Source organism: Penicillium canariense, assembly GCF_028826845.1.
Source record: "Penicillium canariense strain IBT 26290 chromosome Unknown utg000006l_segment0_segment0, whole genome shotgun sequence".
NCBI classification, from domain to species: domain Eukaryota; kingdom Fungi; phylum Ascomycota; class Eurotiomycetes; order Eurotiales; family Aspergillaceae; genus Penicillium; species Penicillium canariense.
In genome coordinates, this window is record NW_026622733.1 from 2,595,849 (window position 1) to 2,618,604 (window position 22,756).

At 52.0% G+C, this 22,756-nt stretch overlaps 8 protein-coding genes across 8 annotated transcripts; 4 read left to right on the forward strand and 4 right to left on the reverse strand.

Moving 5' to 3' along the window:
• Positions 1–1,659: 1,659 nt before the first annotated feature.
• N7482_008908 (F1F0 ATP synthase subunit alpha) lies at positions 1,660–3,816 on the reverse strand (the record flags this gene model as incomplete). Its single annotated transcript, XM_056691032.1, has 5 exons — positions 1,660–2,913; positions 3,011–3,131; positions 3,206–3,262; positions 3,395–3,564; positions 3,745–3,816. The coding sequence occupies 5 exons, from the start codon at positions 3,814–3,816 to the stop codon at positions 1,660–1,662; spliced, it is 1,674 nt and encodes a 557-aa protein (XP_056540797.1).
• An 891-nt stretch (positions 3,817–4,707) lies between these two features.
• On the reverse strand, positions 4,708–5,544 carry N7482_008909 (2-hydroxy-palmitic acid dioxygenase MPO1; the record flags this gene model as incomplete). The annotated part of the gene is made up of 3 exons (XM_056691033.1): positions 4,708–5,166; positions 5,226–5,285; positions 5,344–5,544. Coding segments are annotated over 3 exons (720 nt in total), but the record flags the coding sequence as incomplete, so codon positions are not given.
• Positions 5,545–6,418: 874 nt separating this feature from the next.
• N7482_008910 (cytochrome P450) lies at positions 6,419–7,957 on the reverse strand (the record flags this gene model as incomplete). The annotated part of the gene is made up of 5 exons (XM_056691034.1): positions 6,419–6,583; positions 6,634–7,256; positions 7,308–7,562; positions 7,617–7,654; positions 7,707–7,957. The coding sequence occupies 5 exons, from the start codon at positions 7,955–7,957 to the stop codon at positions 6,419–6,421; spliced, it is 1,332 nt and encodes a 443-aa protein (XP_056540799.1).
• A 1,936-nt stretch (positions 7,958–9,893) lies between these two features.
• N7482_008911 (DNA-directed RNA polymerase II subunit RPB7) lies at positions 9,894–10,598 on the forward strand (the record flags this gene model as incomplete). Its single annotated transcript, XM_056691035.1, has 4 exons — positions 9,894–10,142; positions 10,220–10,300; positions 10,354–10,523; positions 10,589–10,598. The coding sequence occupies 4 exons, from the start codon at positions 9,894–9,896 to the stop codon at positions 10,596–10,598; spliced, it is 510 nt and encodes a 169-aa protein (XP_056540800.1).
• A 1,096-nt stretch (positions 10,599–11,694) lies between these two features.
• Positions 11,695–13,382, forward strand: N7482_008912 (uncharacterized protein; the record flags this gene model as incomplete). The annotated part of the gene is made up of 2 exons (XM_056691036.1): positions 11,695–12,006; positions 12,078–13,382. 2 exons carry the CDS (start codon positions 11,695–11,697, stop codon positions 13,380–13,382), a joined length of 1,617 nt encoding a protein of 538 aa, XP_056540801.1.
• A 1,876-nt stretch (positions 13,383–15,258) lies between these two features.
• N7482_008913 (ER oxidoreductin) lies at positions 15,259–17,242 on the forward strand (the record flags this gene model as incomplete). The annotated part of the gene is made up of 3 exons (XM_056691037.1): positions 15,259–15,366; positions 15,448–17,042; positions 17,101–17,242. 3 exons carry the CDS (start codon positions 15,259–15,261, stop codon positions 17,240–17,242), a joined length of 1,845 nt encoding a protein of 614 aa, XP_056540802.1.
• A 1,884-nt stretch (positions 17,243–19,126) lies between these two features.
• N7482_008914 (uncharacterized protein) lies at positions 19,127–20,301 on the forward strand (the record flags this gene model as incomplete). Its single annotated transcript, XM_056691038.1, has 2 exons — positions 19,127–19,269; positions 19,320–20,301. 2 exons carry the CDS (start codon positions 19,127–19,129, stop codon positions 20,299–20,301), a joined length of 1,125 nt encoding a protein of 374 aa, XP_056540803.1.
• A 28-nt stretch (positions 20,302–20,329) lies between these two features.
• N7482_008915 (Zn(II)2Cys6 transcription factor domain-containing protein) lies at positions 20,330–21,106 on the reverse strand (the record flags this gene model as incomplete). The annotated part of the gene is made up of 3 exons (XM_056691039.1): positions 20,330–20,509; positions 20,570–20,681; positions 20,727–21,106. The coding sequence occupies 3 exons, from the start codon at positions 21,104–21,106 to the stop codon at positions 20,330–20,332; spliced, it is 672 nt and encodes a 223-aa protein (XP_056540804.1).
• Between the last annotated feature and the right edge of the window lie 1,650 nt (positions 21,107–22,756).

Below are 22,756 nucleotides of genomic sequence, written 5' to 3' on the forward strand. Positions count from 1 at the left end.
TTTGCTTCTTACCCTAGTTTTTTTTCGGTTATAATGATATATAGGGAGTCGTACGTCTTTTGATTATTGGCCACGATGCAGGTATAAGCGATGGTGACTAAATGTTGAGGTTACGATTGATTATTTTCGTTAGAGTCAGATCTCGTGGCAAGGGAGGGTACTAGCTTAATTACGGTCCAACGTATGATCCAGACTTGGTTACGCGAGAAGGGTTATTATGTATGATGAATCTTGCATTGATCGCCCTTCGCATACCGTGGACTTCATCTAAGGCCACGACGGTCTCGGGATTAAGTTCTTGCTTTTACCACTTAGCGAATGAGGTATTGTGATAGAGCTTGCGAATAACATAATATTCTTCCAATTTGAATAACGTGGTGTGAATGTAGTCTTTGCGTATCGATCTGTAGAGAGATGGGTGGGCCACGGCATTGGCACGGCCAACTTGGTAGCATAAAGGGGTATCTTTCAGCGAGGAGACAATCTGACTCTTCTCCAGCAACTTCGGGATGCCAGATGCAGTAAGAAAGCACGACGGGATTTGAGACTTCGGGTATATGATATTGCTCAGAGTCAGAGGAGCAAAGCGAGCCTGCGCAAACCCAGGGTATTGAGTCACTTGAGAACATACTTCGCATTTCGGTTGATTTTGCAAAGGTCTCGCTGTTTCGAATAACGTGGAACAAAATATACTGGACTCAGACTCGGAGTTGTCTCCGATGCAAAAGATCGTATGTAATAGTCTCATCTCCAAAGGCAGCCCGGCACCTTTCTACTTCTTCCGGACTCATGAGGCCAAGGTCCATTAGGATGAAGTGCTATCCATCTTCGTTAGTTCCCGAAGTGGAGCAGCAATGAACTGGGAATGGCGTGACAAAAATATGAAAAGCGGTCGAATTTCCCTGGAAAGGCTCGTGTGAGTCATTTGAAAGGAGCGATGAGGATGAGCGAGCTAAAGCCTAGTTTTTGTCGTCCAGGCGTGTAAGGCTGCCTGATAGAATCTGGCTGCATAATGACAAGGAAGATAACCATAGACATAACTTGAAAATCAAGCGGGCTTGCCAGAGGTAAAGCCTGGTTGGGAGATGTTTAAACACACACGAAGAGGCCCTTCGTTGGACGGATTGGTATGACCTGCGGTTTTAAGCTTTCAAAGTCGAATGGCGGGAGCGGGATCTTCCGGACAACTACAAAGGTAGGGAACTACCATTTGGAACTAATAGAACAAAGGAGATAAATTGCGGATCCAACATGGAGAGACACATGGAGACCAGACGGAAGTAAGACTGGTCCTCCTCCCATCTCGCGCCCCCCGATGCGCGGAAAAAATCTAAACGTACAGGATATAATCACATTTTGGCAGCCCACCCATTCAGCCCGTTGTCCAGACAGGTCTCTCCGCAAGGTGCCAAGAGCGAGAAAAGTGATTACCTTTTCCCGGACCAAAATCGACGCAGTTTTACATCGCTCTACGATCCAGTACTCTGTGAAATCACATCTCCTCGCCGAAAGGACCGAGGAAGGAAGCCCGAAAGGAACAGAACGAAACAAATGGGGTCAAAATTGTACAAGCTATCTTGTCTATACACATAGAGTCAGGAAAACATGAATGATCACCTCGTTTTGACAAGGAAATCACTCAAGCGTTCTGCTGCTCACCTATGCGTTGAAAGAGCTGTTGAAGGCGCCGATGACCTCCTTGAGCTTAGCCTCAAGCTCCTTGGAGACCTGGCCCTCCTTCTCAATGGTCTGCTGGATCTCGGGGTGGCTGCTCTTCAGGTGAGCGAGGAGATCAGTCTCCCACTGGAGAATCTTGCCAACAGGGATGCTGTCAAGGAGACCGTTGACACCGGCGAAGATCAGGGGAACCATGTCGGAGACGGCCATGGGGGAGTACTGCTTCTGCTTGAGCAGCTCGGTCAGACGCTCACCACGGGCGAGTGTCTGCTTGGTGGAGGCATCCAAATCGGAACCGAACTGGGCGAAGGCAGCAACCTCACGGTACTGAGCCAAGAAGAGCTTCAGGGAACCGGCGACCTGCTTCATGGCCTTGACCTGGGCAGCGGAGCCGACACGGGACACGGACAGGCCGACGTTAATGGCGGGACGGATACCCTTGTAGAACAGCTCGGACTCCAGGAAGATCTGGCCGTCGGTAATGGAGATGACGTTGGTGGGAATGTAGGCAGACACGTCACCACCCTGGGTCTCAATGATGGGCAGGGCAGTCAGGGAACCACCGCCGTGGGTCTTGTTGTTCATCTTGGCGGCACGCTCCAGCAGACGGGAGTGCAGGTAGAAAACGTCACCGGGGTAAGCCTCACGACCGGGGGGACGGCGGAGCAGCAGAGACATCTGACGGTAGGCGACGGCCTGCTTGGACAGATCGTCGAAGATGATGACGGCGTGACGGCCGTTATCACGGAACCACTCACCCATGGCGCAGCCAGTGAAGGGGGCGAGGTACTGCAGGGGAGCGGCCTCGGAGGCGGTGGCAGCAACAACGATGGAGTACTTCATGGCATCCTGCTCCTCGAGGGTCTTGACGAGCTGAGCGACGGTGGAACGCTTCTGGCCGACGGCAACGTAGATACAGTACAGCTTCTGGGACTCGTCGCCGGTGGTGTTCCAGCGCTTCTGGTTGAGCATGGTGTCGAGAGCGACGGCAGTCTTACCGGTCTGACGGTCACCAATGATCAACTCACGCTGACCGCGGCCGATGGGCACCATGGAGTCAACACACTTCAGACCAGTCTGGACGGGCTGGTTGACGGACTGACGGGGCAGGATACCGGGGGCCTTGAGCTGGGCACGGCGCTTCTCCTTGGAGTTAAGGGGGCCCTTGCCGTCAATGGGGTTACCGAGAGCGTCGACGACACGGCCGAGCAGCTCAGGACCGACGGGAACATCGACCTAAAGAAACGAATGAGTTTAATGGCTGTGAAATGGGGAGTTTAAATGGGGCAAGGTCCAATATCAAAACTAGACCTCCCAAGGGGGAAGAACTTACAATCTCACCGGTACGCTTGACAGTCTCGCCCTCCTTGACGAGACGGTCGGAACCGAACAGCACAACACCGACCTGGCCGGCCTCGAGGTTCATGCACATACCCTTAACACCGGAGGCGAACCTAGACGTCCAGTTAGTTGACCAGGGTACTTCTCAGAATGCCAAGACTTTTGGGGGTTGGGAGATATCACGTACTCAACCAGCTCCTCAGCCTGGACGTTGGTCATGCCGTGGACACGGGCAATACCGTCACTGTGAAGCTCAATCAGTTTTTTATTCGTTGCATTGTCGAATGCATGGTGTCGCGGGCGCGTGTGTTGAGATGAGATCCGGTAATCGAATTTTTTCTCTCCCCGGCAACCCTAACAATTTCTTTGGACATACCCGACCGACAGAACACGACCGGTCTCAGCGAGACCAGCCTCCTCCTGAACACCACGGATACGCTGCTCCAGGATGGAAGAGACCTCGGTGGGCTGAGCCTTGGCCTCGGCGGCGTAGGAACGGACCTGCTTGGAGGCACCGGCGAGGGGGCCGGGAACAGCCGCGCGGACCTGGAACACAACGAGAAAAACTTGTTAACGGGGTGCTCCTGGAGCGGACAGGCGATGAGGCCATCCTCAATGGGTTGACGAAGGGAAGGGAGAGATCCGAGGACCAATCGAGCTCGAATTCGAGATGGAAAAGGTCGGACAGGGCGATGGACGAGGATGGCCAGGATGGGTTGGACTCACCGAGGCGACACGGCCAGTGGCCGAGACGGCCGCGACGGAGCGGCTGGACTGCCGCAGAGCGTTCCTGAACATTATGAGAGGGGGTTCAGAGGATGGGAGGATGAATTCTCTGAAGGAGAGATGTAATTGGGGAGAGGAGTCGGAGAGGAGAGAAGGTTGTGGACGGGTGGGAAGGAGAGCTTTGTCGTCGGGGGGGGGGGGAGGCCAGGATTCTCAGGACTCGCGCTAAACTTCTTAGGGCAGGGGACTCTCCGATGTGGCCCTAGTGCGGACCCTCAACACCGTGTCTTTTTCCCGGACTCGCTGAGGGCGGTAGCCTTCTATCTTATGTTCTACACGGAGTATATTCCAACATTTCTACTAACTGGCCTCCATTTTGACTCCAAATTCACCTTTTCTTTGTGTGTCGGGGGTGTAGACCGTGGGCGAAGGGTGGTGGCTCCGAGGCGGCCCAGTTCTTCCCGTTTTTTTCCTTCTCGGATCGGCGGAATCCTGGGTCAAGTGATGTGCTTAGGTAATGCCTTTCGTCACGGCAACCAGTAGATGCCATATGGCCGTCAGCTAGTTAAGTATATTCTTGTTAGTTAGTCCTCCGTAAGAGTCTATAGCTTTAGAGGAGTTGTTCTCCTCGCCTCGTTCTTCAATTTTATTCATTGTCTTCCAAGAATTTCCCGAAGAGCAATCATCACCACCCCAGGTGTTTGAGGGTATAAGGTCCGGGTCCTGCCCAGTTCCGAGACCGGTCAGACAGATGCGGCCTGGGCATAACAACCCGACAAGGGTCAATGCAACCCCTAAGAAACTCACTTGCAGCCATAGCATAGTTATCATATGAAATCAAATCAACGCTTGCTCAGAGAACTATCACCAAAGAGCTTCCCCGCAGAGTTGGAAAGAAAGATACAGAGACCAGCGATCCGGGGACCATATCCGCCGACCAGCCAGCCAGCCAGCCAACCGCCCTCACTGCGCTGCAGCCTTCCCTTTCTTCTCCTTACGGAATTTGGCAATTTCAGTCTCCACGTTCTTGTCCATCCGAGCCTTCAGCTCCGGTCGATAGCCGAAGAAAAACAGGATCTCCATCCAGACAAACAGCGGCGCAAGCAACAGCGCCTGGGCGAGGTTGTCCAGCAGCGCCGGGGCGCGTCCCTCAAACTTGCCGTGCCCAACAAACTGCGCAAGCCAGGACACAACGTGGATGCCCCCGGCCCAGTAATTCACTTCCCACCCGTAGGTTCCGAGGAGGTAGTTGCCGCATGCTGCAGAGCCGATCACCAGGGGTGCGAGCAGGCCGCCCGCAACTGGTTCAAGGAGCACGTAGAAGATAGCGTAGATAAAGGCTCCGATTGTCCCGGCGTTGGCGGGGAGGTATTGGAAGGAGAGGACATCAGGAGTGGGAAGGAGGGGGGGGCAATTGCATGCCTGGAGATCCATTCGTCAGCTTCGCGGCTATACGGAGAAGGCTTGAGACTGAGTTATACAAGGACGATGCCGGTAAACAGCAATATTGGCACGCATGTAATGTGGATTGCGACGTTCACCTATTAATCTCGTTAGCCAACACGGGCCATCACTGTTACACAGTGAGGGGTACCATACCGGGTTATTATGATAAGCTCCATACTGCGGAAAGTCAGCCATGGTCCCATGGTATTCAGCTTGGTTGGGCGAGGCTGGGAACTCACGAAGAGCAGCTGTTTCTCGAGATTCAGCGACATCCTGAAGTGCTGGCCGGTGGAGAGGGTGGAGGGAGATGGTCGGCGGATGCTGGAGGAAATTGGTTGGGGAGAACGTCTTTTGGCTACATCATCAGTTATTCGGACGCGCTAAGTGGTGCAATCTGTCATGCACAAGCCGTCATGTGCTTGGGCCGAGGAACTGGGGAGGTGTTTCTGTATGGTATTACAGATAGTTCATGCTCAGATTTCTCGTAATATTACGTACCAGATGACAGGGAACATTATCCATCTAGACGACTCTCTAGGGCAATAAACAAGCTGGTCCTGAAGTGAATTCCAGGATTGTTGATAGTTAACAACTTGCATCTGAACTCAAAATTGACATAGATTTCTTGATTCTACCGAGACCGATGGATCTTGTCATGAAGTACAGTCGAAGGAATATTCATCAAATCAGACTGAACATCCGTGCCAACCCAAGTATTTTACCCAAGTACCATCGTTCTCTTGAGGTCAAATGAACCCACCAATAATAGTCAGATTTTCATCACGCGTTTCAATCTTCTACATTGGCGATGCAACGTCACCATGTTGAACTCTTCAAGTTGACCGTTTCATCATATGAACCTCTACCCCTTGAAGGAGTACCAGAGCACTGGAGCGAGCACATTGGTCAAGGCTCATACACAGAATGAAGGACTTTGTTTAACTCACCCGCAATCTTCAACGACATTCATTCCAACCACAGGCTTGAAGTCATAGCGCATGAGAAGAGTTGGAATAAGCTGCACAATATCAAACTTAGTAAGAGGGAAATCAGATATCAAAATAGAAATCGACAGCCGATACCTTGGTCATTTCAAGCCAGCTAATATCTGATTCTGTTATCAGCACTTGGAGCCCAAAGGACAAAGCCGAGTGTGCTACTCACTCCTTCCAATGCATGTCCGCGAGCCACCACCAAAGGCGAAGAAAAATCGCTCTGACAGTGCCTATCAGTATCCCGGATCTTGAATTAAGATGTATCGTGTTGTATGATACTCACTCAAATATTTCTGGTTCTCCTTGTCCAGCCATCTCTCGGGACGAAATTCCTCGGCGTCGGAGCCCCATATCTCAGGAAGGGTATGGATAACCCAGGGTATAGTTCCAACGACCGTCTTTGACAATGAGATTTATGCAAAGCATATGGGTGTTCAAAGCTACTTACTCCTTCAGGAATATGATGTTTGCTAATATTCATTCCCCCAGCTGGCATGTCTCGGTCCATGATCATCCCAAACGGCGGGTGGAGACGCATCGACTCATACATCACAGCCTGGAGATACTCGCAAGACTCCGCCTCTTCAAATGTAACTGGGTCGCTCAACTTCCCCAGGGATCTCCTCTCTTTGAATTCATCCATCAAGCAATTATACGCATCCGGGTTCTTCAGAAGCATATGAAACACCGCGCAGAGAGATATTGCCGTTGTATCCGAGCCGCCAAAAACGTTTGATGTCATCATGAATGTGATATCCTGGTCGGTCAATTGGGGCTTTGCCTCCTGAGCTGTGAAGAGCTGCCCCAGTATGTCCTTACTGTCGCCACCGCGGGCCTTTCGAGCTTCGATTTCCTGGGTCGCCACTTTGAAAAAGTGGCCATTGCGATCTGCTGCCGCGAGCCAGTCCCCGAAAATAGGGCTAAGTGTTTGATGCAGTCGGAAGATCCAGCCTGCATGCATAAGCCACGCGATAGATGACATAGAGTTTTGGATTCGCAGGAACAGGCCATGATCGTCTGCAGCTTTAACATATCCGAAAGGTTTTGAAAAACTGATCGCCCCAATAACGTCTACATTGTGTCAGCTGTCGTTTGAATGATTATTCAATATAGTTCACATACCAAAGGCAAAGAGCTGCAACCATAGCCCCAGATCAATAGTTTGGCCACTGATATTGTCGAGCTGTTCCACCATTTGCGAGATCACCAGATTGACTTTAGGTTCAAGGTAAACCATAGAGTCCATGGAATATGCGCGAGCCACGAGCCTCCGCTGCTCAGAGTGGATATTTTCATTTCGCTGGCCAACAAGATCGAATGAGCGGGTGCCTTGGACGACGTTATAAGCTGCAGCTTTGTGAAACTTATTCCCAGCTTCTGTAGGAGATGTTAAAAGGCTTCAAAAACAGAATGGCTGAGGATTTAACATACTGTATATCTCTCGAAAGGCTTTTGGGTCTGCTATGCTCCTGCATTTCTTAGAATCAAACTCGCTCACATATGAAAATAAAGGAGAAATACAGTTCATTAGGGGCAACCCTCACTATGTTACCATATTTTCTATGCAAGGCAATAAAGTCCCGATGCGCATTTCCTCGAAGTGAGATATAAGCCCGATATAGCTTGGTCAGCTTAGCCCAGAAAGGTCCCGGAAATCCTGCCAACGGCGAGAAAAAGCACTGATAGATGACATAAAGCAGAAGAAGACCAAAGACCAAAAGTATCTGCGCGGCGCAGAGGTTCATGAGAAACGGGTAGTTGATAGTAATCATGACGACTGCTGAGACACTGCGCAAACCCCTTCAGCAAGTTGCGGAATAGCAAAGTTCAGCCTTGGTCAGAGTAGGCGGATGATTCGGCTCCTATGAGTAGTGAATCAGGGGGTTAAAAGCAGTGACGGTCAAACCGTCCAGCCTTGCAGAGTCCAACCGGGACACGGGCTGTAACAAAGGCTCTCGGATCTCTTGGCTTCTTGGATTTGTTTGCAGGCTGCACGATGATATTTGGCCCCACCCGTGATTACAGACACCTAATGAGCCATTCATAGGTGTACACAACTCAATACCGTGCATAAATGAAAGTCAAAAGAAAGCCATGATATCCACTGCGGCCTGTGTATGCGTTATCTTAATATGCCGGATTTTACTGCATTCAGTGGCCTAGGCAAGACCTTTGTTAGATCCAGGCGGCTCGAGAATACACTATAAGGGGCCACGATCTCAGGCTCCCAAACAGCGAGACATTTGGGTCAGAATGTATATAGGAGACTTTCATGCAAGCTGAGGTAGTAGTAAAGAAGGGGAGCAGGCGATTGCGATGAGCAAAGGCATCTCGGGCGGATCGCCCACTCCGAGGGTCAGTGCGGGGGTCAGAGTGCTATCGAGACTCGGCTCAAGATTAAGCTTCACTTTCTGATTTGATAAAAAGAAAGTGCGAGGTATTGAAGCAAGAAAATGACCTTTTACCTACAGTCTAGATGAAGCGCTACTGAAGCCATCTGAAGAGCAGCTCACCCCTCCCCCCGTTTCTTAGGCGTTACCCGCCCCCCTCTTTCACCTGACCAACAATTTCCTCCTGGCTGAAAGATGCGGGAGGTGATTTGGAGAAAGCCGGCATCTACCTAGCGTATCTCATCTCGGCTTTTCTATGCCTATTTGTGTTGGTACACCTCGCAGTGGAGCTTTGTCGCCGATGCTGTAAGAAGTCGGACATTGGCCCAACTCTGTCGCGGGTTCACACACGTTGGCGCTTGGGTGGCTTGCTAAACTGGTTATCCCACACAATTGACACTCTCGCCGGCCCGGCTTTACATGTCACTTTTTGCATCGTCACTTCAAACATAGGGCGTTCTAAGTTGGTGTGGGACTGTGTCGGATAGACATTACCTGGTTGGCCCTACCTACTTCTTCACGGGAGTGAACATCTTGGTGTTTGAGTTTCATATTTGGTTTAGAGCAACCTTTGCTAATCGACATGGCTGTGATTTAATGACAAAGGTTACCTACCTAACGAACCGTAAATTGGAGTTTGTGTACACCAACCTAGCTGGAAGTCATCACTTAAGCCCGGTGGAGCCCGCTTTACTGCAGGAAGAATATATAGTTACAACGATGCCTCAACTCGCCAGTGCTGCGTACTCACAGAATGATGATCACAATTTACTAGGACCAGAGAAGTGTATTCATGGTTATTAACACCCGAAAGTGGTCAATAAATTAGAATTTCTTTGTCTGATGCGCTTTTCGTACCTAACCTTGCATGGACTGAGCGGATAGTCATCACGTGACCATATTTTCCAATGAACCTGGGGCCACTGGAGAGAACGGCCGACAGTCCCAGGCAAGCTCTGACATCGCGCTGGTAGCCTCTGTGTATCTGCCTCTTCCACCCAGGCAGATACCGCATCTGCTCCCACGTATCCTTTCCGCTCATTCGACGCGATCTTGCCCCTCTAGCTTCGCCTCGCCCGCAGGTCATGAGTTAGCAGCTGTCGACACCGACCTCTGACCTCTCTACCGCAATCCACTGCTTTTTGGGAAGCAGCCACAATCCTTCGAGCCGAAACACCTGGGCGACCAAAGAGTGTACGATACCCGAGGGATTGAGAGATTCTTCCCGCTTCTTGGCTCCTGTTTTTCGCGCCGGCACCGCCGAACTCCCAGTCGACTACCCCAGTGAATTGACCTCGATCCGTCGACCACCGCCAAGATGTTTTTCCTCAAGGAAGAGACCAAGGTCATTACCATGCACCCCTCTTACTTTGGACCGAACATGCGCGATTTCCTGATCGCTCGGCTCAACGAGGAGGAAGAGGGCCGGTGTACGGGTGACCACTTCGTGATCTGTGTGATGGACATGGTCGACATTGGCGAGGGACGAGTCGTCCCGTCGAGCGGAAGTGCAGAATACACGATCAAATACCGTGCGATTATCTGGAAACCGTTCCGCGGCGAGACGGTATGTGTTCTGGGAGCAGGCTCTGGGTGCTGAGTTCTAGCTTTCTGAGCAGTTGCTGACGGGTTAACTCTCTTTAGGTTGATGCAATCGTAACCTCCGTCAAACCCACCGGTATCTTTACACTGGCCGGCCCGCTGTCGGTCTTCATTGCGCGAAAAGTATGGGCAAACCCTGGTTCCTCTCCGAGCTCTAGTGCTGACATAGGAAAAAGAACATTCCCTCCGACATCAAGTGGGAACCAAACACCGTGCCTCCGCAGTACACCGATCATGCGGACCAAGTGATTGAAAAAGGAACGAGTCTGCGCCTGAAGATTCTCGGTGTCAAGCCTGACGTGGCTGCGATCAACGCCATCGGCACGATCAAGGAGGATTACCTTGGGTACGGACTTCTGCCCTTCCCCAATTTCTGCTACTCAGAAGCTAACTGATATTGTTCTCCCTTAGACCACTGTAACGAGAAACGAGCTGCAACATACCCGACCACTCCTCGCACTATTATGATTTTGTCCTCGATGCAGTTGACTCTTGCCAGCTGCACAGCGAATATTTGAAACACTTCTTGCGATCAACAGGAACACCTAAAAGAGAAGAATGGCAAATAGGCGCTCCTGGGAGCTTACCAGGAGGACAGGCCATGTTTGAGTCCTTTGCGCGCATGAGATATTCTGTTCCTCCACGAGCGCGAGAGCTCCATGAAATAGGGAGGTGCACATAGATAAATGCCCTGTTCTGGACTGATCCTTGCGTTCCCATGTTCCACATACTCCTGGCCTTGCGTTCGAGATTGCAGGACTCATACGGGGGCCAAAAAGGTGTCCCGTTTGGGCTGCCGAGCAGCAGATCGACCCAGGCCCGGCCCATCCTGTTGTGGTTTGCCCCCAGACCAGCTGAAGATATGTACAATATACCCGAAATGCCTGGGGTTTGACTCCTAGCTCTGTCACCGTGTCTGCGCACGCCTATGTATACAGCGATGTAGTTCTAGTTCTAGTCCGTACTCCTGGCACATTTCTGGCATGTCTTGAACTCTAACGCGTTTTCTCCAAGACATTCACGAGTTGCCGGAGAGACGCGAGCCCGACTAGGGCTCAACCAGGGCTCAACCGTGGCTCTGCCACTGGGGCTCTACCACCCGCTGGTGAAACACTGGCGCGTTTTCGCCGTCCCCGTGCGCGTGGTTTATTTACTCTGACGCCAAACGCTGCCGGCCCGGCGAAAGGCCCAGAAGTACCCAGTACCGCGCCAATTGGCACCCGATCTGTAGGCGGTGCTTGTACCTAGTACCGCGGGATTCGCTACAGGCAAACAGTGCTTTCTCCGGCATTTTCACGTTCGTGCCCGGAGGGTCTTAGGCAGTTCTTCCGATGCTCCTTCGAGACATCCAGTCGTTCCTACAGACTCTCGCGTCTCTGGAGTTCCACCTTCCCTGTAGCTTCCCCTCGGCCTGGCTCATTTCCCACCCCTGATATCTTCCCGTCTCCTCCCCTCCTCCCCCGACTGTCTCTGCAGTCTTCCCTTGCAGATTGATTTGAATCCACCGGTTGGCCACCATGACTTACCTCAAGGACAGCTACCAGCGGTTTCTGGCCAGCCCCAAGAATGCCCCCGTGGCCGCCGATGCCTCGCTGATCTACGTCCCCACCACTACCACGTTCGAGGGCGCCGACGCGATCGCGACCCATGCGTCGCGACAAGCCAGCATCGTTAAGAAGAAGTCCGAACAGATCATCAATGCGGTCGAGAGCTCCGACGCGTTGTGCTTAGACGTCGAGACCACTCTGGAGTTCCTGGAGGGCGGCGGGGCGTATCTCCCCTCGCTCGATGATAATTTCCTGGCTGACCGCGTCGTGACCTTCCCCACGGTAAGTTCCCCGAGCTTGCAGAGCACCAACGTCCACATAGCGGCGATCTAATGCATGTTTTTTCCCTGCAGGTCCACATCGTCCACTTTAACGCCGAACACCAAATTCAACAGGTCCGCATCTACTGGGACCAGGGCTCGCTGCTGAAGGAGGTGGAGGTAATTGGCGCGCGCGGCCGTTCCTGGCCAATCCGCCAAGCGCACGAGCAGATCCGTCTGCTTAAGTCCGCTGCAAAAGCGAAATCCGCCGCGCCAGCCCTCGCCCACTCCCACGATGGCAGCAACAACCTGCCTCCAAGACCCTCGTCGCCAGGCAAGCGACATATGAAGGACCCTTACGCCGCCGACTCGCTCTTTGATCTCCTCTCTCCTCAGAAGGGCGAGAAAGAACCGGAGCATGACGATATCCCGAGACCTTCTTCTCCTGGCAAGAGACACACCCGTGACCCTTATGCCGCTGCCTCCTTGACCGAGCTGTTGTCGCCCAGTAAGGAGGACAACAAAGATTCTCGGCGCTCATATGCTCGCTCAGCTGCCCAGCCTGCCCCCCGACAGTACGGTGAGCTGTTTGTCGGAGACGACGAGGAGATGCCTGGCACGCCTTCAAAGTCGGAGAAAGCGATTGCTCCCAAGGCTGGCTCCAACTTCCAGGGCAGTCGGATCTTCGAAGACTACACCCCCACAGACGAGCGTGCCCCGTACAAGACCAACCCTCTGAAGTTCAACCACTTCGAGATTGGCGCCGTGGATCCGGAGATCAAGGAGGAGCCCAAGCGCGGCAAGTCGCGCAACCAGGCGCAGTGGGACTTCGGCGACTTCGCCACCCCGCAAAAGCCCGCGCGTTCCCAGAATGCCGAGCCCACCAGTCATTTCGGCTTCAGCGATGACAATGCGGAGGCCGAATCCCCTCCCTCTCGACCAGCCGTGCCCAAGCCCCGCCGCGATGCGGATGTGCACTTCGACATGACGGACGACAGCGAGGACGAGGAGGACGACCGCATCGTCCAGAATCCCGACAAGGGCCTGTATGAGAACCGGCTCTTCGACGAGGAGCGGCTCTATAACGCGAACGGCTCGTCCCAGCCCACCAAGGGCGGGGACCAGAAGCAAGAGCCCCTCTTGGTGGGTGGCAACAACGCCCACCGCAAGAAGGACTTCGACCCCCACTGGGAGATGACCGACGTCTCGCCCGCGCCTAGCAAGTCCAGCAGACAGACCCCGCGGCCCATGGCCTCAGACCGCGCCCAGGCCGTCAAAATGATGGAGTCGTCGTGGGACAACTACGACCAGTCCCCTGAGCCCATTCGCACTGCTACCTCGCTGCACAATCCGTCCCGCCACAACCAGCCTAGCTGGGCCCATGGCGATCACGAGTAAAGCCGCGAGCTTACCCTGGTTTTTTTCATCTTTTCTTTTGTCTTGATGCCTGACAAGCGAAAGGAGGAACCGTGGCTCTACTAAAACATTTCTTTGGCAATTGCCCCGCCGCCGACGGCCATACGAGACTAATGTCCCCTCCCTGATTACCCCCTGATCATGAGCGATGTGTACCGATACCCACAACATAAAACAACCTGCGAACGACAGACAGGCCGGAGGACGGACGGTTGAAGGACGGACGGTTCACACATACTTGGGAATTAAGTACTTAGTGCTAGGTATGGTCAGACTGGAACTGTTGGGTTTGTGTGGATGGATGGAATGCATGGATAGATGCACGGAGAGACTCGTTGGCCTGATACTGCTTCCTCTCTCCCAACACACCACCCACACCCTGCCATTCTTGTAACTTTCTCTGTCCTGCGCCGGGTGTGCGACTTGGTTTTCTTTTTCCCTTTTCCATTCTATCTTATTTTCTCTGAACCTTACTTCTTTGTACAAGACTACTACTCCGAGGGAGGACCGTTAACTGTTAAATTGATTGGATAAGAATTGCCTTGCTGCGGCCCATTTGAAGGAATCGAGCTTAAGCCCAAGGCTCAGTCCTGGTAAAAACGAAGCAATTTCGGCCGTAAAGAAAGTGTGCTTGCGTGAAAGAGGAGAAAATCACTCATGTCAATCGAGGCTTCGAAGCGAGCGTTTTCAAATTCGACCATGTCTAAGAATTGCGGTTCTCCATGGGATTTGTATCTTTTGATGGTAGGGGACAGATCCCCGAGGAAGCTGCCACCACGATCAAGGTCGTAGCTGCCTTGGTACTCGGGCATCTCGGCGATGGTGTTACTAAACGCGGGGGAATTCCACGGGTGGATTTTGAAACGCAGGACTTTCAAAAGGACGACGGAGATAATACAAGATGAAGCATACGAACACGCTGATGTGGAGTCCTGAATAGGTTACCTCATGATGAGCCTTTAGTCCACCGGCTATGGAACTTAGGGCCGAAATGGGTTTGGGGCTCAAACATTCGGTATTTGAGAAGACTGAACACCTCAACATAATATATGGCACGGTGATAAAGAAGGGACATTAAAAGGTTGGCCGCAAAGAGATAGTATTGCGGGGCAAAGTGTGCAATCGATGCCCCTGATCAATCTTTGAGTGTTGAGCCCAGACTTGAAATTTACTCAGTGAGCCTGACTGGTAACGGAGGAAATTGTGAGGTAGATAATCACGGTTCATTCGAATCTACCGAACTGAACTACAAGAGGGGGTCACTGACCGAGCCCCGAACTAAACTAAACGGGAGCGCTGGTCATGATGACCAAGCTGTTTGTGTGACACTCATAAAAGCTCACCCGGCGGAGGAAATATGGCATGTAGAGTGACCTTCCGGGGATGGATGCTAAGCCTCAGATCCTCCGACTGCTCAACACATCAGCCAGCCCCCACGCTGGTCGTACGACAGGAAATCTATGTACTGTCTGGCAATGTCATGAACTTGCCCAAGACCAACGGGCCAATCAGCGCGTAAATTCGATCAGACCACGGCACTTCTTGGCGCGGCGGATCGGTCGATCCACGCTGGACCCGCCACTGCGCCGAGGCCAGTCTGTCCACTTCGTGATTTGTTATCTTGTTGACTCGTCCACTCTTTCTTTCTCAACTTGGCTTACTACATCGTGCGCTCCTTCCGGGCATGTCTGCGTGCTAATAATTACTTTGGCCTGCGCGACCCCATTTCGAGCCCATAGTTTGAATTGCGACGGTTGCCGAATCTGCGGCCTTTGGCGCCACCTCGCATCTCCTTTGCCGCCGCGCTTCTATCGCACTACATTCTCTGATTTCCTGCGCATTGTCGATGGTGGGCGCGATGCGGTCAACGGCTAGGCTGCTATACGCGGCGGCGGTCTTTGCCTGTGCGAATCTGGCCGACGCTGGCAGTCATGGCTCAGAAGGGTTGGACACGATGAAGTGCGCTGTAAGTTGAAACCCGCCACTCTGGACAGTTCAGGTTGAGGTCACTGCTGTTCAAATACTCACGCTGCGATGCTGTCTATAGATCGACCCGTCAGCTATGGTTTCTGACGCATGTGTGTCCTATGGCACTATCAACAAACTCAACGACGAAATCTACACTCTCCTCCAGTCCATCACTCTCCAAACAGACTTCTTCTCCTACTACCGCTTGAACCTCTTCAACAAAGAATGTCCCTTCTGGTCAGACTCAAATAGCATGTGCGGCAATATTGCGTGCTCCGTGAACACCATTGAATCCGACGAAGACATCCCGCTCGTCTGGCGATCGGAGGAGCTGAGCAAGCTGGAAGGCCCCAAGGCGAACCATCCGCCCCGCAAGGTCCAGGCTGAGCGTCCCAAGGAGAGGCCACTCCAGGGTATGCTCGGTGAAGGTGTCGGAGAGAGCTGCGTGGTCGAGTACGATGACGAATGTGACGACCGGGACTACTGTGTCCCCGAGGACGAGGGCTCGGCCGGCAAGGGTGACTACGTGAGCTTGGTTGACAACCCGGAGCGATTCACAGGGTATGCGGGAGAGGGCGCGCACCAAGTTTGGGACGCGATCTACCGCGAGAACTGCTTTGTGAAGCCCATGGCAGAGGAGCTGGAAGAGCAGTCGCTCAACCTTCCGATGGGTGGACTGCAAGCCGTGTCCGATTTCCGGAACGTCCTGCAGAAAGAGTCGCAGCGTCTCGACGGCTTGCCCTTGGACAACGAGTGCTTGGAGAAGCGCGTCTTCCACCGGCTAATCAGCGGGATGCATGCCTCCATTTCCACGCATCTTTGCTGGGACTACCTCAACCAAACGACGGGCGAGTGGCACCCGAACATGCAGTGCTACAAGGACCGGCTACACGAGCACCCGGAGCGCATCTCCAACATGTACTTCAACTACGCACTTGTCTCTCGCGCCGTCGCCAAGCTTCGCAAGCACCTGCAGGGCTACACTTTCTGCACCAGCGACCCAGACCAAGACGTCGAGACCAAGCAGCGGATTAACCAGCTGACGGAGGTGCTCTCGCGGCCGCCCCAGATCTTCGACGAGAACCTCATGTTCCAGGACCCGAACGCGGAGGGCCTTAAGGAGGACTTCCGCAATCGCTTCCGCAACGTCAGCCGGCTGATGGACTGCGTGGGGTGCGATAAGTGCCGACTCTGGGGCAAGCTGCAAGTGAATGGGTACGGGACAGCCCTGAAGGTGCTGTTCGAGTATGACGAGACCAAGAACGGGGAGAACCCGCCGCTGCGCCGCACGGAGCTGGTTGCCCTGATCAACACGCTGGGGCGCATTTCGCACAGTATCGCTGCTGCGCGCAGTTTCCACGAAGCTCTGGAAGCGGGCCAGGAGAATGCGTTCCCACTGCGGCATTCGGCGCCCTCGACGCATAACCACGTTGAGGCTCAACATGAAGGTACGCAAGCTCGGAAGTTGTTCCATGATGGTACGGGACAGTTCTATTATGAGAATGATGAGGGCGAGTATATCTACGGGCGAGAGAAGGTCGACCGTCTCCCGTGGGAGCGTCCGCCCCGAAAGCCGGATTCCTCTTTCTTCGATGATCTCAAGGTCGAGTTTGATATGGTATGGGATGTGACTGTGTATGTCCTGCGCAGCTGGATAGACATTCCCCGGACCATGTAAGTTTACCCTGAGCTGTATATGTATCATGGCATAGTTCACTGACTTTCTATGCAGATTTGAGATTACTATATGGGAAGGGCAGCGGCTCTGGGCCTTCTGGCTGGGTCTGCCTGTGCCTCCTCGCCCCTGGAAGATCCAGGCTCCTAAGTTTGAAGGGTCTCGGCCCCCTTCAGCTCAGCCTCACAGCGAGCTGTGATGGAACCTACTTGCATCAGCATCTCTTGTACATAAGCAACACCGATTACTCTATTATGGCGTTCAGATAGATGGGGTGGTTTTGATTTTGGGGGTTTCCGGAGTGCCATCGGTCAATCTCCAATGCCTATTCATACAGTCGATACCTTTCATTTTTAGGCTCTCATTTGGGTTTTGGCTCTTGGGACTTGTGCTTTGATTGTCTTTCGGCTTATAGACCCTGTTAAGTGGCATAGTTCGGGGTCGCGGGTTGCCCGAGCCCCTTAGAGATGGATTACGTCCTATCATATGTATTCCTCCAGTGATATCTGAAACTACCATGGCCCGCTACTATTCAAATAGCTCTTCTCTGGTGTTCGGTCCTGCTGTGTTTCCTGATGTGGCTATGGCCCTCGGGATGTTTTGCCGCCGTCGGCCCCCTCTCCAGGTACAAGAATACACGGATTTTGCCACGGAAGAGACTCCCTGCATATATACGGATGATGTCTAGGTAGTAACGCTTGGCGTTCCCTTCCGTTCAAGTGCTCACCCTCTCCCTGCTTTTACTCACTAAGTAGAATTGAATACGCCCCTAAGCAGCCTGGGTTCGTCGGTGAGCATTCCGTAATCACCTAATCAACTCACTGTGGTCCTCCAGGAAGACAATTCGGGCTAAAGAGATGATAGTGGGCATTGAGTGCTCTTATAACGATGACAACACGGGGGAGGAACTCAAAGTGACGTCCAGCACGCCACCCTGCACGGGGCAGACTGTGAAAGGGCTCCAAGTTCTGAGCAGCACCGGCGAGATGCAGGGCCACGGACACCGTTGTCATTGATAACGCGTCCAAAGGTCTTTGGGTTATCGTTCAGAGCGCGCTGATAGTAATATCGCCTAAAAATTGCGTACGAAGCTCTGGCTGGCGAGTGAATTCTGATGGTCAATTCTTGCCGACTATAGGTAGGGGTATCGAGCCGCAAGCTATTACTGGAGGATTATATTAGCTATATCTCGAAGCAGAGGGCTTAGGCACTAGACCTCGTATATTAGTATTAAATATTCTACTGTTTTAGCGATATCCCTTAGTAGAAAGTAGCTTTAGCCGATAGTGACGCTTATTTATAGTTAGAGAGTATTCCTGTTATCCTATCCTGTGCTATGGCCTCCGGCACTTCGTAACGCGCAGCTGCTGCGTGAGGGGAGGGGAATTGGCTTTTTTAATATGCGTCTATAGCGTAGATAAAGCCTCTCCCTTGATCCTGCGATTTTGACGCGTTTAGAGCGTTTTTTCGTGTCATGGTATGCGGTAGAAGAAGGTGTGGAGGTATGGGAGACGCGATTTTAGGAGGGTTAGCAACGTTAGCGGAAAGTGCCCCCATTGCAAACCCCCTTGTCTAGGCGGTAAGTTACTGCTCCATGACTTGATAGCATCTAAAACTGCCCCTTTCCCATCCGTTCTCCACAGGTTAGCCGCTAGGGATCATAGTGGCTACAGGGTTACATTCAGTATATGGCTTGGGCGCGAACAAGGGCTCCGTGCGGCAATTTAGTTGCTTACTAGTGCGTATACAAGTGACGGCTGTTTACAGCATCCATTTTCCACTCCACGCTAGAGTACTCCGCCTCTTTTCGCTTCGTCCATTGAACGATGCAATGTTAGCCGAAATTATGGAGACTAAAAGGCTTGTCGCTGGACTATCACCTGTTTTCGTAGCATTAGCCTCCGCTGGCGCACTAGCTTTGCGCATGTTCCGCTGATTCCGATATTGATGTACTGTACAGTAGATGCTGTCCGTCTAATATTCGCTTGCGTCCCACGGCTTCCTTAGTCAATTCCCAGACCAAAAATGCCTGTCTAACGCTTACCATTTTGTCTCCGATTTTCAATCTTTTGCCATCCCAAACATGCGGTGGGCTTCAGTCCTCTGGCTTTTGACTTTGACCCCTACTGTCGTTTCGGCAAAGGTACCACCAATTTGGAATCCTTCGTTTCCATTTCGTCCACTAAATGTTACGGGGCTTGGTCCTCTCTACGCATGGGCTGGATCGTACGTTCAACATATGTACCTCTCAGTACTAACAAGACTGATCGTTCTAGGTACTTTAATGCGACGGCACAAATCGAAATAATTCCCGTGGTCGGATGGAAAAATCTCAATGACTCACTATGTCCGAGCCTGAGAGGCAAGACATTCACAACGTCTTTCCCATCGGTTCTTGCTATCACCGAGCGCGGACCGTACAATGTTGGCACTAATCCTGTGAATATGTATCTCACCTTCTGGGATCCTGGCTTCAACTTTTCTACTCTTGGCAGATCTTTTCCAGCAGGCATAACTGGCATCGGAGACTTGATGTATACGTCTAACCCATCTTTGGCCGGTACATTGGAATCTTCACCGCAAGTGCCTCAATGCCTTCTCTCCGAAAGGGTTAGACATTCGCTGACGTTGACTATTAGAATCGTATACCCGTTTTCAAATGACACCGTGATTACAGAAGGAATGGTCTGGAATAGCACTTCTGTTGCTGACATTTTCAATTTGACGCTCTCGCCAACTTCCAAGGCTCCATACAATCTCACCGCCGAGAATGGGGGGCTTTTTCTGGACAGGGAATTAGTTGCGTTCAATGCAACTATGGACTCGTGCAGTAGCATCGAAAGTAATGAGTACCTGATCAACCCTGGTGCTATACTTCGCTCGGGCATTCCCGAGGGGGATTGGGCGTATCCATCCGTCAATCTGAACTTCGACAGCAGAACAGCAAACATCACCGTGGATGGATATTTTGTCGGATTTTCTTCCCTGTGGGCGAATATAACTAGAGGGATCCCAACAGCGGGGCCGACTACTGTTGTTGGCAAGATCAGGTTGTCATTTAATGGTGTTATTGATACCTACCATTCGGATATCCTGGTTAACAACAGCGCCACACCACAATGGATCAGAACTGTTGGATTTGGGAATAATTCCTTGAATATCGGTTATGGAAGCACGGCTCCTGCAAAGATTTACGGTGCTACGGGCGTGTGGATTCTCTCAGCAGCTTTATCTGTATATCTCGCTTCCTTGTATTAACAAGCTTCTTTTGAGACCCTTTATCAGACTATGCTTCTTTACCCACCAACTGCTCTTTGGTCAGTTGCTCTTCCCATCTGGTTCGGTCCAGGTCCTGGCCCATAATATCAATCGACTGCACAACCTTGTTGTGGCTCAAGTCTTCTTCGCCGAATCGAGCAATGGGGTCGATCTGTCTGCGGCCGGAGGGCCACAGGGTGTCTCTTGACTGGAGCGCTGGATACTGTCAGTATATGGAAGAATGAGAGATTTGGAGACTGATTCTTACCTTGTGCAAAGTTAGATCGACAAGCTGGGCTGATGGCGGGTCAAGTCGAGGATAGAGTGTGTTCAGAAGAGTCTCATATATTTGAACTCGGGATGTTAGATCAGCTATTTGCCTGTGCGATGTGAGAAAAGCAACAGTTTCATGGCACGAAACATACTTCTGTACCCTCTCGCGCTTCCCGTGGCCGTAGGAGCACTGCAGGCCGGCGCGCTGGCATCGTTGGCAAGCTGGTTGGTGTCCGCTACATTTGGCTTTCAGCTCGCGACAGTTTCCACATGCTCGGCTGACGCGACCACCGCAGGTAAGATGGTAGGGCGATGGAGCTCGGGGGATAAGAACTTTCTTGTTTGGCGGTCTGTTGGTGTTGAGACCACCCGGATCACCACGAGCGGTACTCAGGTTTTCATATGTGGGGAAATAAACCGGAAGGTCACGATCTCTTGTGGATGGCTGGCTAGGAGCAATTGCAGCCGACTCGATGGCGAAGGACTCGAAAAGGTCATCGTAAAAGGGCGGGCTAAAATAAATGTTATCCATTTTGGTTGCTGTCCAACGCAAACGAAACAGCAAGAGGCTTTTATCCTCAAGCTCGAATGGGGGCTAAGGTACAACACAATGTCCTCCCTTACTAATCGTTGTAGTTTGGATATCACCGAATCGAGCGGCGAGCATCGCCACGTTGGCGCTTTGACCCCTATAGCCCTTCTTAGCTGCACTGGGCATGTCCGTGCGTCAACAGTTGAGCCCAACGACTCGGTTTGCAGTGTTGATCACTCATCCCCGGTTTCATTAGAGCGAGTGCAGAATAATATCAGAAATGAGACAACCGGTCTTGGCCTGCTGTCACCCACCTTTCCCGATCGCGAAAACGCAAGCGGTATCATACCCCCGCAGAGAAATGACCTTTGGATTATTATGCCAGATCGCAAGGGCTTATATTGTCAAATTGCGAAGATCGCTCATTGCGTCTCCTCTACCCCATGTTTCTTTTTGCGATTTGTTATTTCTTGTGTGATCTGATGGCTTTCCCTAGAGGGTTGACTTGTGCAAGACCGGGGTTGGGAATCGAGACGTAAGGCTGACTGCTATATCCAGCATGGGTTAGCGAGGGTTCCCTAGAAGCTCAATGCACGTTGGTTTGCCCTCAAGAGTTTTGCATCGCTAATCCTTGCCAACTGTGGCACGGTCACCGGCGCTGGCGATCCTGTCAATATTGCGGAGAGGTCCACTTGCTGATAGGGCGCAATCCACCTGAGGAGTTAAACAACACAAAAGTACTACCTCTAATATAGAGCCAAACGTCAATCACTTCGTGTACGTGAAGGGCACGGCGGGAATTCTCCTATACCCTTGGCTCATCCAAACCTATAATCAGAAAAGTTACCTCCACAGAAACAGAATTGGGTGATTGTTTGGGTTAATAATGTCGAATATCTGTAAGAGCCTGGAATCTATTGAGTTCTGGGCGCGCCAGGGAGACGAACTCCTTCGGCGCGGCCAAGCATTTTGCTGTCAGTGGCGGTCGTGATGATGCAGCTAGCGGAGAACCATTCACGGACCCTTCTTATGTGGCTTGCGAGCTGGACGGTGGAGTTCTACAACATTCTCCCCGGGGCTCCCGAATTTCTTTTGTGTTTCCATAGAAATAACGGGCAGCTCAGAAGTGTATAGGTATGAAGTAGGATTGATGGCCTAGAAAATAGCCCTCTGCAATCAAGTCTTCTTCTACTCGCAAGTTGTATATCATCTTTATGTAATATCTAATCTCAACAGAATGCGGATCGCCCGGTAGGCGTGCGCACGGGCTCATTGTGGATGAAATTTTCCACCAAGTCCCTTACGAACGTAGTTGTAAGCTTGTCATTTTCTACTCTCTTCTACAAACCCCCTTACGGCGGCGCACGCACTGGACGAATGTCAGATACGGAGAATATGTGGAGCTGAATGTGTCAGGAAGAAGAAATCTGTAGCGTCCTTGACAGCCACGGGCTTCCTAAGCCCGTGTAAAGGAAAACAGTGGGAGATCGCTGTACATATGGTCCCGTTGTATCCGCTTTCCGTGATATTTATTGTGTTAAAAGGGTTAGCATTCTTCCACTCATGCCCGGTCATGCTTTGTGGCTGGGGCAACATCCGGCGTGTCAACCTACACTGTCCGAGCGGAAACATGCATATACCAAGATAAAT